Source organism: Equus caballus, chromosome 9, assembly GCF_041296265.1.
Source record: "Equus caballus isolate H_3958 breed thoroughbred chromosome 9, TB-T2T, whole genome shotgun sequence".
In the NCBI taxonomy this organism is placed as follows: Eukaryota; Metazoa; Chordata; class Mammalia; order Perissodactyla; family Equidae; genus Equus; species Equus caballus.
In genome coordinates this window covers 15,196,031-15,211,974 of record NC_091692.1, presented here as the reverse complement: position 1 = coordinate 15,211,974, position 15,944 = coordinate 15,196,031, and the positions used below count along the sequence as shown (strand labels likewise).

Sequence of the window (15,944 nt, the reverse complement as noted above, 5' to 3'; positions counted from 1 at the left end):
TTTTATGTTTTGTATTTCTTTATTGATCTTCTTGTTTTGTCCATGTATTACTTTCCTGATTTCATTGAGTTGTCTATGTTTTCTCATAGCCTGCTCACTTTCCTTACAACAATTCTTTTAATTTCTTTTTCAGGTAATTTGTAGGTCTCACATTCTTTGGGATCAGTTATTAGAAAATTATCGTGTTCCTTTGGTGGTGTCATGTTTCCTTAATTTTTCTTGTTTATTGTAGCCTTGCATTGATGTCTGCACATTTGAAAGAGCAGTCATATCTTCCAGACTATGGACTGGCTTTGATGGGGAAAGACCTTCAACTGTGGGTGGGTGTGAAGGTACTGATTGAGTGGAATGTGGTGGCTCTAGCTGTGGGTAGGGTGCAGCAGAGTGTTCTCTGTGCAGCTCCATCAGCTGAGGTCAGCATTTGCAAAGACTACACATGGGGCACAGTGATGGCTTCTTCTCCACAGTGGCACCACAGGGTAGACTCTGGGAAGCTCCATCAGCTGGAGTCAGCATGGGTGAAGACTGTAGGGGTCCTTGGTGGTGAAAGCCACAGGTATCCATAGTGGTGGCAAGTGCTGCTAGGGTTCTCCTGCTCTTCTTTTCCCCAGGTGGGTAGGTTATGCTGAAGGGATCTCTCTTGGATTGGGGAATGGTATGACACAGGTAAAAATGCTTCCTATACTTTTCTATGCAGCCATCCTTGGTTTTTGTGCTCCTCTCTGTTCTTTTTCTTTCTCTTTGTTTTTTCTTAGTGCAACAAGTAGGAGAATACATAGATGAATAATGAGAAATAAGCAAAAATTAAAGCAATTCATAAAAATGGGCCAAATTATCCAAGGGTTTGTCCAGACTAAGTATGGAAAAACTTGAGATTTACTAAATTATAGATTTTTTTCCCTGCAGTATAGATAAATTGAGTTTGTGTTGGTAGATAAAGATGAGGCATATCAACATGAATTATTTATTAGGTATAAGAGCCTGTTGATACTAAGTATGCTATTGTTGCTCATGGGTCTGTGGAGTAGAATGTTTCATTTTCCAGAATATAAATTAGATGACACTCTTGCATTTTCATTTTCTGTATGTTTTGTGATAAAACTTTTCTCTTTGCCAAAGGAGACTTTCCTTTGATGGATATATAAAAGCCATTTGAATTATTTAAAATATGGAAGTTATTTTTGCTCCTTTTAAATACATGGTAAAAAAAGTTCAAATTGTATAAAAGAGAGTACAATGGGAGACGAATCTTCTTCCTCCCACAGATCCATAGGCCCTTCTTTATAGAGTTTCTTAAATGAGCATTAAACAGTTGAACCCTCTTTCTTATCTATTTTTCTATTTAAAATTCCTTAGAGAGAGGTCATCTAGCAATGTTCAAATTTCCTAGGGTGTAGCATATGAAACTTTAGGATCTAGGCCTTTTACCTCAATCTCTAAATATTTGGGGATTTTCCTAGATATCTTATTGTTATTGATTTCTCATTTAATTTTTGTTTTGGTCAGAGAGCATACTTTGTATGATGACAGCCTTCTTAAATTTATTGTGACTTGTTTTATGGCCCAGCATACAGTCTAACTTGGTGAATATTCCATGTGCATTTGAAAAGAGGTTTTAATTTGCCCTAGTTGAGTGTAGTAGTCTATAAATGTAAATAGGGCAATTAGGTTGATAGTATTATTAAAATCTATATCCTTACTGGTTTTTTTTGGGCCTACTTTTCCTTTCAGTTACTGATATGTGAGTGTTAAAATCCCCAACTAAGATTATGGATTTGTCTTTTTCTCCCTTTACTTTTACCAATTTTTGCTTCATGTATCTTAAAGCTCCATTATTAGGTACATAAAGATGTCTTCCTAAAGAATTGATTCTTATATCATTGCAGCATGACCCTCTTTATCTCTGGTAATATTCCTTGATTTGAGGTCTTTTTTTGTCCAGGATACTAATATAGCCATAGCCACTATTTTTTGTGATTTCAGACTATCCATGTCTCTTGTAAATCGCATAAAATTGAATCTTGATTTTTTATCCAGTTTGGCAGTTTTTTTAATTGAAGTGTTTAATCCATTTAAATTTCATGTAATTATTGAGGTAGTTGTTTTCTTTTGTTTTTTTCTGATGAGAAGTCAGCTAACATTGTTTCCCAGTATGGAATATGTCTTTTTTCTCTGCTTTTAATATTTTCTCTTTGTATTTGATTTTCAGCAATTTGAATATGATGGGCCTATGAATGGTTTTGTTTGTATCTTTTCATTGGGTTCATTGAGCTTTTTGGATCTGTTTGTTGTTGTTGTTGTTGTTGTTGTTTGAGGAAGATTAGCCCTGAGCTAACATCCGCTGCCAATCCTTCTCTTTTTGCTGAGGAAGATTGGCCCTGAGCTAACATCTGTGTCCATCTTCCTCTATTTTCTATGTAGGACACCTGCCACAGCATGGCTTGATAAGTGGAGCCAGGTCCGTGCCTAGGATCTGAACTGGTAAACCCCAGGCCACTGAAGCAGAATGTGCTAACTTAACCGCTGCACCACCAGGCCAGCCCCTGTATGTTGTTGTTTTTGATCAAATTTGAAAGATATTTTTGGCAAGTATGTCATCAAGTTTTTTTTTCTTTTGCTGCCTCATTGTTTCTCTCTCTTTCTTTGGAGATTTCAGTTACACTTGTGTTATTGAGGTTCAATTTTTTTTCTCTCTGTACTTTGCTAATTTCAACATCTGGATCATCTGTGGCTGTTTCTATTAACTAATATGGTTCTATTAACTGACTTTTCACTTCGCTCTGTCACGTTTTCTTGTTTATTTGCATGTCAAGTGATTTTTTATTGTGTAGTGGACATTATGACTTATACTTTGTAGAGACTGGTTTCCGTTATTTTCTATTGGAGAGAAAGCAGAAAGTTAAATTATTGGCAGATTACCTTGGTGCATTACGGAGGCTTGGTGTAGGCTTTGTTAGGGAAGGTCTCTTTTGCTTTTGTCCTTACTCCTAGGAAAAAAGTCTTAGACCTGAAATATGGTCTTTACTCCTAAAATATGACCCTTTTGGGGTATCAGTGGGATGCCTGAAGTGTTTACCATGCCCCTCCAATTTGATGGGACTCAGACTCCAGGTTCTTCCCTGTGGTTGACAGCTGCCAGAATCTCTGCTCAGGTTCCTTCTAGTCATTTTTCCTCAGTTCCTGGAAGTCTCACTCCACATGTGCATAGTAAGGGGTCAGCCAAGGACTTGAGGAGAGTATATGCAAATTTTGGGGTTCTCTACTCTGTGGCTTCCCCTTTTCTGGGATCCTCCTTTAATTTCTGATAATTCTGGCAGATTCAAACTCAGTCTTCTAATTATTTGGGCCAGTAGTATTCTGACTTTCTGCTTGAGCTGTATCTGCTTTGTACCTTTGGACTGTGGGATGCCTGCAGAGGAAAAGCCAGATAAATGTGCATCTCATGCAGTATGGTTCCCTTCTTTCAGGGGTTGAATGCCCTCGTGTTTCTTCCTACTTTTGGTTGCTCTTCTGTGCCTTGTTTTCATTTATATTTTGTCTAGAATTTATCGTTGTCATCAGTAGGAGGCATAGCATGATACAAGGTAATCCATCATTACTGGAAGCTGGAGCCTCTTAATCTCTAATAAAAGAATGTATGGTGATAAAATATGCTAAGAAAGCTCCCTCTGTTTCTTTGGCTTCTTCATCATTTCTCCCATAAAACTGAAGCAGTATCCTATTGATTAAAAAGTTATATTCCTACCTTCCCATGAAATTATCATCAGATAAGCAGAAGTTTGCATAGATTTTCCATTAACTGCTACAGAATTGAAAAGCATTTCTCCTTAAAGTCACTGGAAATGTTAAAGTCACTGGAAATGTTAATGTGCACATCTATAAACAGCCTTATCTTTTTTTTTTTTTGATTAGCAGGCACCTATATAGCACTTAACATGTGCCAGGTACTGGTCTAAGCATTTTAAGATCTTATTTTTTTTTCCTTTTTCTCCCCAAAGCCCCCCGGTACATAGTTGTATATTCTTCGTTGTGGGTCCTTCTAGTTGTGGCATGTGGGATGCTGCCTCAGCGTGGTCTGATGAGCAGTGCCATGTCCGCTCCCAGGATTCGAACCAACGAAACACTGGGCCGCCTGCAGCGGAGCGCGAGAACTTAACCACTCGGCCGCGGGGCCAGCCCCTGGTCTAAGCATTTTATATGTATTAACTCCTTTAATCCTCCCATCAACCTAGTGAGGTAGGTATGATGATTATCCTCATTTTCCAGATGAGGAAACTGAGGCACAGAGAGATTAAGTAGGAAGTGATGGAGCCAAGATTTGAACCTAGGCATTCTGGCTTTACTAGAATCTGTACTCTCAATGACTGCTCTGCTACCTCTCCCACTCCACCTGCCTATACTAATTATGCTCTGGGTTTGTACCTGTTAGTATTTGTGAATTTTTCAAGTTTTTCAATTAGTGGTATCTATCCTCTTGGTTTATAGTCTTCTTTAAGAACAGGAAGCACATACTGTGTTACATAGTGGTATTATATAATATACATCCAGGGACTCCCTATTGTGTCAGATACCCAGAAAAGACTCAAACACAACTTCCCCTAAAAATCTTGCCTATAAATTCTAGGGGGTGTTAGTCATTTTTTTTCTTTTGTACTTTCACAACGTACTATTTACATTTCTATTGAATGGTTATTTTTTCTGCCTTGTATTGCAACTAGTACTTAATAGGCTCGACCTTCCTATTAAGTTGAGGTCATTAAAGGTGGAGATTATGCCTTCCATCATTTTTGTGGACATTCTGTCCTGGCGTCTAGCCCATATTGAATAGAAATGGACCATGTTATTCTAAAGCTGTGATAGTAAAAATACACTTCTATTTGCCAGATGAGAATCTTTGCATATCCATATATGTGTACATCTTGTTTACAATAAAAGTATCTTATATTTGTGTTTTACTTTCAACTTTTGAAAATCTTTTCATATCTACTATCTTTTTATATCTTTATGGAAAAATGGCATAAGCTTTCACTTATTCATTCAGTAATTATTTTCTGAGAACCTACTATGTGCCAGGTACTGTTCTAGTTGCTTAGCATATAGCAATGAACAAAACAAAGTCCCTGCTTTCATGTAGATTTCATTCTTCTGAGAAGGCAAAGATAAACAATAATGTGTCAAGCGGTGATGAAGAAAAACAACATAGGATAAAGAGAGAATTATGATGGAGAATACTACTTTAGATGGTGTGATCTGGAAAGACCTCTATGAGGAAGTGACATTTGAGTAGGGACCTGAATGAAGTTAAGGAGTAAACTTGTAAAGTTTCTGGAGTTTAGAAGAGTTCCAGGGAGAGGGAGTAGCGAAGACAAAGGCCTTTGCATTAGGAAAAACAGCAAGAAGGGTACACTGGAAGTGGGGGAGAAATGAGATGGAAAGGTTGTGGTGTAGTGCGTGTGGGAGGCAGATTATGGAGGGTCTTGTAAAACATGGTAAAGACTTTGGCTTTTATTCTAATTTTGATGCAAATCATTGGAACATTTTGAGCAGAGGAGTGACATCTGAATTATGTTTAACAGGTTCAATTTAGGTGCCGTGGAGAGAAAAGGATGTATAGGGAACAGGAATAGAATCATAGAGACCAATTCTGAGGCTATTGAAGTAATCCAGGCCAGAGATGTTGACTGCTTAAACTAGGATGGAGGCAGTGGAAGTGATAAGACATGTTTAGATTTGGATATATTTGAAGTTAGAACCAAGAACCGTGATAACCTGCTGAGGACTTTTTATAGGATATGAGAAAAAGAAAGGAGTTGGAAATTACACCCGTGTTTTTGGTTTGAGCATCATAGTGAATGTTAGTACCATTTACTGAAATGGGAAACACTGACAGAAGGATCGGGTGGAAACAGGATATATATCACTGCCCTTATTTTCTGTTTGAAGAAGTTGAGGTGTAGATAAAGAGTTTTGGTAAGCATTGGGCTAGAATGCTGGTTGCCTTATTGCTAGCCTCAGATTTATTCTAAATAAGAGTCTCAATATTTTTGTTACTAATTTTACTTGCATGATGATAACTCATGTTCATTTTTAAATTCTTCCGAAGGAAGAGCCTGAGCAAGGATGTTTTAAGTCTTTGGGATGTGAGGGCAATCTGGCTGTGGCATCTGTCACTCCACTGATCACCAGGGTTGATTTGGCTGGGCTGGCTGGCTAGGTGGGTGTCCCCTTCTTCCCTCACCGCTCCGTGTGCGTCCCTCCTGAAGCTGCACACTCTGGTTGAAGAGGACGACCTTCCCGATAGAGGAGGATCGTTCTTCCATCAGGGGTATACGAATAGCTGTGCTCTCCTGCTAGAACCTCCAGACAAGCTCTCAAGGGCCATTTGTAGGAGAACGTAGGGTAGTCAAGCTTCCAAGACTCCAGACACATCCCAGTGAGGTGCTGCATGTGGCAGTCTGCCTTTCTTTAAAAAAAAAGTCTTTGACGTTTTATCTATTTTCTCAGATAGTAATGTTTGCTGGATTAAATTGAAAGGAGTTTCAATCTCCCCTTTAACCTTGACATTGTCGTAAGGTGTGTATCTGTCTTGTGGTTAAGATAAATTGCATGAATTGAAAATTTCCGTGTGTATTTCAGAAAATAGTGGTTAAGACTAGGAATGATAGGATCTAGGTTTGGGCTATAGGAGTCCCTTACACTCTGTATAACTTTCAGTGAATCACTGTACTGTTTTCAGCCTCAGTTTTCCCATCTGTGAAATGGGAATAATACCTACTCATCTTACATAATTATTTGGAAGATGAAATGAGATCATGCATGCGTAACAGTGCTAGCACACAACTGACACATCAAATATGCATTAAAGTTTATGGAGTCTGAATCTCAATAAAGCCACCATGAGATGTTCACAAAGTTGGGAGAAATTTGTAGTAGAGAAAGTTTGTGGGAAAATTCTCTACTTAAATACATGTTGCTTTTTTCGTATTATGTATATTAACTTACATGTTATAAAGAATATATCACTGAAGATTAATGTTCGTGTTTGCTTTACAGGTATTGGTTTGTTTTGAAAAAGGTCTATCATTTGGCTTTCAAAGATGGCAGCCAAACTGATAACTTCATGGAAGAGCAGATTGATCCACATAAAGAAGTTCTAGATAGAGTGACTGATTTGAGTATGCTCAGGCTATTTGAGACCTACCTGGAAGGCTGCCCACAACTTGTTCTTCAGCTCTACACCTTTCTGGGATATGGTCAAGCAAATTTCAGTCAGTGTAAGTCTTTCTCAGCACCCTGTGTTAAATGGATGCCACTGAGGTCTCATGTCAACTACCTAACTCTTTGGCAGGTTTAGAACATATTCTTTTATCTTTGTTCCTTTCTGAAATCTCACTAAAAAGGAGAGCGAAGGAATGAAGACAATATAAACCCATAAGGACAAAGAGACTGCAGAGTAGAATACCAGATTAGAAATATCAACAGATGTTTAGAAGATGGAAAACTTAGGTTATTCAGATTAACTCTACCACTGAAAGGCTAAATTATTTGAATCAGTCCTCCTTCTGAAAACATATAAAACAATGGGATAAATATTTTCAAAAGCCTCCATAAAAGCACAAAATAATCTGATACAATAGGCCAAAACGTGTGAAAGTGGGAGTGCAACAGGGTTAAGTAGGACTCTGAAGGCATTTATCCCCTGAGGGTTGGTACTGAACTTTATAATTATAAACAGTAGATTCAGTTTTGATGGCTTCCCAGGGTATGGAGGACTGAGGACAAAACTCATGGTCCTCACGGGGAGGGACGTCTGGTAGAAAATCCTAATCCATAAAGCTGGTACTTCAAAAGGCACCTTCCTTGGGGTAAAAGTGAAGTTACCTACCTCACTCTCTACTTCCAAGAGACTCCAAGGTGTATTGCCTTGCTGCTGCGTACTGCAGGAAGAAGCAACCCGGAGAACAGTATGATTTGCAGCCAAAATTCATACCTTCGGGCTAGTTCAAAAAACAAAGTAATAGAAACCGAGTTATGAATATGTTTTCAAGGATAGTACCCCTACATGTCTGGCAGAAATGAGTGGAAATCCTCCCTGGAGGAATCCACCTTTTCTTAGGCCTCAAACAAGTTTTCCAAACAGTTTTCCAAGGAAAATGAATGGTTTACAGTAGTTTATAGCACGAAACAAAATAAGGCACCATGAGTAAGAAAAAAACTCGTTAAGACTTTAGATATTGGAAATTGCCAGATGCAAAGTATTAAACATGAATCCTGTTATGTTGAAAGAAGTAAATGATGAACTTGAAAATATGGAGTAGGAAACTAGAAAAACATGAGTTGTGTATTTGAAAAAGAAAAAAGTAGAATTTATGAGAATGAAAAATTTAAGAATTGGAATTAAAAATCAGTAGATGAGGGGCCAGCCCTGCGGCCTAGTGATTAAGTTTGGTGTGCTCTGCTTCAGTGGCCCAGGTTCAGTTCATGGGTGCAGACCTACACCACTGGTTGATGGCCATGCTGTGGCAGTGACCCAAATACAAAATAGAGAAAGATTGGCACAGGTATTAGCTTAGGGCAGATCTTCCTCAGCAAAAAAACAAAACAAACAAAAAAAAACAACAAAACCCAACAAAACTCAGCAGATGAGACAGAAGTGTATAGACAGTGAGTCAATGCTAAGTCAGAAGAAATTATCCAGATTACAGCTTACTGAGACGAAGAGATGGAAAATATGAAAGAAATATTAAGAGACATGGAGGGAGCCGACCCTGTGGCGAAGTAAGTTTGCGATCTCTGCTTCAGGGGACTGAGGTTTTCCAGTTCAGATCCTGGGCACGGATCTAGCACCACTCATCAAGCCATGCTGAGGCAACATCCCACATAGAAGAACTAGAAGAACCTACAACTAGGATGTACAACTATGTACTGGCGGGTTTTGGGGAGGAAAAAAAAGAGATAGATTGGCAACAGATATTAGTTCAGGGCCAGTCTTTCTCACCAAAAAAAAAAAAAAAAGAAAAGAAAAGAAAGAAACCAGAGGCCAATATTTAAAAAAAAAAAGACATGGAAAATGGGATGAGAAGATCTCATATAGATCTGAGCAGAGTTTGTAAAGGAGAGAAAGAATGGAGGAGAGGCAAAATTTGAAAAGTTAATGGCTGAAAAAATTTCAGAACTGATGAGAGTGACCTACCCACAGATTTAAGAAGCCCATCATCTCACAAGCAACTATGTAGAAAGAAATCCATACTACAGAGTATCATCATCATATACTTTAGACAGAATAACGCTATGTGGTAAAGAAAAAGATAAATGAAAGTACAAGGCAGCAATAACATGTAAGTCAGATGGAAGACAAATGGAGTTAAAATGTTTTAAATTTCTTGTGTGGTCCAGAAGACAGATGGATCTGTGTTAATATACATATATATATATGTATATTAGATAGATATAGATATATAGATATATAGATTTTTTTTTTGGTGAGGAAGATTGGCCCTGAGCTAACATCTGTTGCCAATCTTCCTCTTTTTGCTTGAGGAAGATTGTTGCTGAGCTCACATCTGTGCCAATCTTCCTCTATTTTTGTATGTGGGATGCTGCCACAGCATGGCTTGATGAGTGGTGCATAGGTCCATGCCTGGAACCCAAACCCATGAACGCCGAGCTGCTGAAGCAGAGCACGTGAATTTAACCATTATGCCACTGGGCTGACCTCCTGTTTTTTATTAGTTTTAATTTAGAAAAGTTTCTTTAACTTCACAAATTAGTGATAATATCATGTATATTTTTGGATCATCTTAAATTTGGGAAAAACTTTACCAATTTCTTCAGTAATATGCTGTAAGATCAGAGTATAGCAAGACTTCTTTTTTTGGATGAAATATCTAGTTTTAAATACTGTTTGAATTGACAACTCTAGTTAATTGTGGAAGTCTCTTTTAGAGAATATTGGGAGTCTTATGTTTTCTTCACTGGTGTCAGTAATGTCAAAGCAGAAAGAAATTAAGGAGTCTGCATAGATGTGATTGGGCAGGTTCATTTCAGACTGAGCGAAATGCGTAAGCAAAGGCGTGGTTTGGCAAAGACAAGGAATTTAGTTTGGCTAGGGTGTAAATGTACAGGTTAGGTTGCCAAAATGATCAGAAAAAATATGTTGGAAGCAGGTAGGTAAGTGGGAAATGGGAAATAGCTTCAAACTAAGTGTCCACTGGATGAGGCTAGACCGTCAGGCCTTAACGTGCTAAGGGATCTAAAGGCTGCTGATGGCAGTATAGTGGAGTGTTAAGATCAGGCAAACTGCCTGAGAATCCTAGCTCTCTCGCTTACTAATCTTAATTATTCAAGCAAATCTTGTAAATGTATCCCCTAAACCTGAGCTAAATGTACTCTCAACTCAGTTTCCCTTTAGCCAGATCCCCGAAGTGGCCACGGCTGCTTTAGTACACCAAGGGAAAATGAGAGAGAGTAAGCAGGAGTAGAGACAGGGAGTTTAATCAACTGCAATTAAAATGTCTTATTTTTCCAAATTTTATAAAAACAAAAGGGCAAAGTGAACACATTGCTAGGGCTTTGCCAGGCTTTGAAGGTAGGTCTCTGACATTTAAGCTTCACTGCCTTCGTGATAAGTTCACCTCTGAGGTGATGTTGATTAACTTGAAACTTTGCTGTGTTTAACATGCATGTTGTGATTTCTGGGGAAACCACCAAAGAATGAAAACAGCATCTCACTGAAGGACGTGGATTATTAGATTGAAAGGGTGAATAAAAATGGCCCATACCAAGCCCCTCATTATAACATTTCAGAGAGGCAAAGATAAAGATAAGATTTGGAAGATTTAAGAGAAAAAAGATCACATAAAGATAGAGAAACTGAATGGCATTGAAATTCTTAACCATGACACTTGAAATTAGAACCTAATAGAGCAATGACTTCAAAGTTTCAATGGAAAACATTTTTAAACTTTGAATTCTATTTCCAGCAAAACTGCGTGTCAAATATGAGGGTAGAATCAAGACATTTTGAGACATACCTGGTCTTAAAAAATTTAGCTTACGTGCGACTTTTTTCAGATATGTCTGGAGAATGCTTGACCAAAACATAAGAATAAAGCAAGAAAGAAATATGAGAACAGGAAATAGGAAGTCAACACAGAAGACAGGTGAAGGAAAGTTCTGGAAAGACAGGAAGTAAACCTTGAGAACAACCATCTTAGAACAGGAGGATCATATTCTTAAAAAAAAGAAAAGAACTAGTAGATGTATATAGGGGAGTTTTATTAATTAATTAATTTGAAGACTTTTCTAAGAAATACAGTAGTCCCTCCTTATCCATGGTTTTGCTTTCTGCAGTCCGAAAATATTAAATGGAAAATTCAAGAAATAAACAATTCTTAAGTTTTAAATAGTGTGCCATTCTGAGTAGCATGATGAAATCTTGCGCCGACCCACTCCATCTCACCCAGGATGTGAATCATCCCGTTGTCCAGTGCATGCACACTGTATACGCTGCCTGCCTGTTAGTCACTTAATGGCCATCTCAGTTATCAGATTGACTGTCGACGTATCACAGCGCTTGTGTTCAAGTAACCCTTATTTTACTTAATAATGGCCCCAAAGTACCATTAATCTCTTACTGTGCCTAGTTTATAAATATGATTCATCATAGGCAGGTATATATAGGAAAAAACATGGTATATAGAGGCTTTGGTGCTATCTGCAGTTTCTGGCATCCACTCGGGGTCCTGGACCGTATCCCCTGTGGATGGGGGGACTGCTGTACTGAGAGGGTCATGAAAAACTGAGCAAGGAAGGAAACAATGAAAAGTTTTAAAAGAAAGGAAATATAATCAGAGTGTAGTAGTTGGCTGAGCAGTAAAAAAAAAAATGCTGTACTTATATAGTTATAATAAGGTACACAGTGAATATTGATTTTACCAAAATCGTGATGTTACCCTTTTGGGCAGATGGAGGGAGAGGACAATGCAAGGAGGGTGTGTACCTATGTGTGTATGTGCTAAGTTTTTTTCTTCCCAAATAGGAAATCAATGAGCAGTGTCTAAAGCAGATAAATTAAGAAATAGCACGGTATGTGTTTTATTTACAAATATGGCAGTAAATGTCAGAAGAAAAGCTAGAAGAGTTGATAGCGATTTTTTCTGGGGGTTGTGACTGAGAGGTAAGGGGGTAGACCAAGGTTCTGTTCTTTTTCTTACAAGTTCTGTAGTACTTTGACTTTTTAAAACTATATATATGTGTCAGTTTGATAGAAATTAAAATCAGTTATAAAAAAGAAATTTACAGGAAAAGGATACTTTAATTCAAGTATTTTTGAATTAACAAAGAAAGAAAAGAAAAGAAGTTCAGCTAATTGTGCTGTCCAGAGTGGTATTTGCTAAAACCAGGAGAGTGGACAAAGGCATTTATAATCCTCATAATTCTCTTCAGTAGATAAATCCAGCTTAGGTCTGCCTTTCTGTCCTGATAGATAGGCCTCCAGTGAGGCTAAGTGGGGATGGCTAGCATTCTGTATTCTGCTCTAAATTATTTCTTTCTCATTCTCTAATATCTTTGCTTTCAGCTTTATAAAAGTCTTCAACTTTGACAGTGGGGCTAGTGACATGCCTTTCCAAAGTAGTAATGAACTTACTCTTGTTATTTGTTGGGGAGAAAAGGGGGTAAAGATGTCAAGCCTACAGAAATGTGTAAGTTTTAGAACATGTTTGTTCATTTGATCCATCGTCTTAAAGAGATGGTGAAATTGAGCTTGTTGGTACCTTGTACTTAGGTTAAATTTTCTGTTTAACCTCCCTTCCTCCCTTCCTTCCTGCCCGCCTCTCTCTCATGATGCTGTCTCATAGTGAATTAGGTATATGCCCAAAGTCAAAGGCAAAATGTCTGGAAAAGCTAGTCTCTTAGAGAACTTCCAGAGTATGCAGTTTCCACAATACCAATTGCTCCATAAAATCTGTCAAATGAATTTATTCAAAATCTTATAAAGCAGTCTGATGTCGTGGTTAATACCAGCTTTGAAATCAGGCAGATTTAGGCTCAAACCTCAGCTCTCTGCCACTTGCTAGTTGTGTGACCTGGGTCGAGTAATACATATATTCTCCAAGCACCAATTCCTTCCTATGTAATATGGCAATATTAACATCCATTTCAAAGGATTGGATGAAATGAGTATATAAAGTGCCTGACTTTGTGAGTGTGTGTATATACAGATAAGGCGTGTACGGCATATAGTAATTTAATATTGCTATTATTATTCCTATAACAATATCTCTTTTTTAAATTTTCTGTTTTGTAGATGCAGCCATCGTGGTCTCTTGCTGTGCTATTTCTTGGTCGACTGTTGATTACCAAGTAGCTTTAAGAAAATCCTTGCCTGATAAAAATCTCCTCAATGGATTCTGGCCCAAACTTGCATATCTCTTTTACAAGTTGTTTACATTATTATCTTGGATGCTGAGCGTTGTACTTCTTTTATTCTTAAATGTTAAGATTGCTTTATTTCTGTTATTATTCCTTTGGGTTTTGGGTATATTGTGGGCATTTAAAAAGCAAACTCAGTTTTGTGCTTCCATGGGTATGGAATTCTTATACAGGATTGTTGTTGGGTTCATCCTTGTCTTTACATTTTTTAATGTTAAGGGACAGAATACCAAATTTCCCATGTCTTGTTATTATATTGTAAGGGTACTGGCCACATTGGGGATATTGATTGTGTTCTGGGTTTGCCCACTTTCCGTTTTTAATTCAGACTATTTTGTACCTCTCACTGTCAGTATAGCTCTTACTCTTCTCCTTGGAATTATTTTTCTTATTGTTTATTATGGGACTTTGCACCCAAACAGAAGTGAAGAAACAAAACCAGATGAAGTTGATGGAAAATCAGTTCAAAGAGACTGTAGAATGAAGTATTTCCTAATGGAATAAGCTATTTGCTTATATGTTTCCTTTTTTCATTTCATTGGTTAGTAAAGAAAATGCTGTGTGTATGTGTGTGTGTTGTTTCTTATTTTTACCTTCTTCAATTTGAGATCAGTTCTGGTGCATTAGTTATGAATGTGAGAGAGCATAATATTTTTATTATTTAAATTAATTTCTTATTTGGTTTTGAAGATCTTGGGTGCTCAGATATATTTGCCTAATGTCTAGTAGAGTTGCCCTTGGAGCCTGAACTGGAAGAAATGGTCTGGTTCCCATAATTAGAAGGCTGGAGTTGAACTTCCCTCCAACTTTTTCCTCATTGTTCCCCAACTAAAACTGATGTAGCTGTTGTGAAGAATTGCAAAGGGAAGAGCAGAGAACACTCGTTCTTTCCTCTATTTTCTTGATTCATTTGCGTATATTTTTGAGTTGGGGACAGATTGAATAGAGGAAAAGGGAAAGGAGAGAAAGAGAAAAAACCCATAAAATTTACCATCTTTTCTTTTTTTTTTTTTTGAGGAAGATTAGCCCTGAGCTAACTGCTGCCAGTCCTCTTTTTGCTGAAGAAGACTGGCCTTGAGGTAACATCCGTGCCCATTTTCCTCTACTTTATATGTGGGATGCCTACCACAGCATGGCATGCCAAGCAGTGCCACGTCCACATCTGGGATCTGAACCAGTGAACCCCGGTCTGCTGAAGTGGAACCTGCGAACTTAACTGCTGTGCTACCAGGCCAGCCCCCAAATTTACCATCTTAACCATTCAAGTGTACAGAGTAGTAGTGTTAACTATATGCACCTTGTTGTGCCTCTCTTTTAACTTTTTTTTTTTTTTTTTTGGTGAGGAAGATTGGCCCTGAGCTAACATCTGTGCCGATCTTCCTCTATTCTGTATGTGGGATGCTACCACAGCATGGCTTGATGAATGGTTTGTAGGTTTGCGCCCAGGATCTGAATCTGAGGAACCCTAGGCCACCAAAGAAGAGTGTGCCAACTCAGTCAATATGGCACTGGGCCTTCCCCTCTTTTAACCTTTTTTTTTTTTTTAAAGATTTTATTTTTCCTTTTTCTTCCAAAGCCGCCTGGTACATAGTTGTGTATTTTTAGTTGTGGGTCCTTCCAGTTGTGGCATGTGGGATGCTGCCTCAGCATGGCCTGATGAGTGGTGCCATGTCCATGCCCAGGATTCAAACTGGCGAAACCCTGGGCCGCTGAAGCAGAGCGTGTGAACTTAACCACCCGGCCATGGGGCCAGCCCCCTCTTTTAACCTTTTTATCTTGCAAAACAGAGATTCTGTTCCCATTGAACAGAAACTCCCTTCCCCATTGCCTTCTCTTTCCAGCCCCTGGCAACCACAATTCTATTTTCTGTTTCTGTGAATTTGACTACTTTAGATACCTCATATAAGTGGAATCATACAGTTTTTGTCTTTTTGTGACTGGCTTATTTTGCTTATCATAATGTCCTCAAGATTCACCCATGTTGTAGTATGTTACAGGATAGTCCATTGTATGTATGTGTCATGGTTTCCCTATTTATCCATCTTTGGGTTGCTTCCACCTCTTAGCTATTGTGAATAATGCTATAATGAACAGGAGTTTGCAAATCTCTCCCCAAGATCCTGCTTTCAGCTCTTTTGGATATATACCCAGAACTGGGATGGCTGGATCATATGGTAATTCTATTTCTAATCTTTTGAGTAATCTCCATACTGTTTTCTATAGTGGCTGTACCATTTTATAATTCTACCAACAGTGCACAAGAGTCTCAATTTCTCCACGTCCTCACCAGCACTTGTTATTTTCTGTTTTTTTGATAGTGACTATCCTAATGCGTATGAGGTGATCTCTCTTTGTAGTTTTGATTTGGATTTCTCTAATTGTTAGTGATGTTGAGCATCTTTTCGTATGCCTGTTTGCCACTTATATATCTTCTCTGGGGAAATGTCTATATCTGATCGAGGGTTAACATTCCAGAATATAGAAAGAACTACAGCTCAACAACAAAAAAT

At 38.1% G+C, this 15,944-nt stretch overlaps 1 protein-coding gene across 2 annotated transcripts in view; it reads left to right on the top strand.

The window, feature by feature from the left end:
* XKR9 (XK related 9) overlaps positions 1 to 14,004 on the top strand; it is a 31,796-nt gene extending 17,792 nt beyond the window's left edge. The window contains exons 4-5 of one of the 2 annotated variants that reach the window (XM_001492967.4): positions 7,054 to 7,274; positions 13,310 to 14,004. In XM_001492967.4, the coding sequence (XP_001493017.4) occupies positions 7,054 to 7,274; positions 13,310 to 13,938 (850 nt within the window). In that variant the 3' untranslated portion in view covers positions 13,939 to 14,004. The remainder of the gene's footprint in view (positions 1 to 7,053; positions 7,275 to 13,309) is intronic. The other variant, XM_070221442.1, reaches the window with a different exon arrangement.
* Positions 14,005 to 15,944: the final 1,940 nt, after the last annotated feature.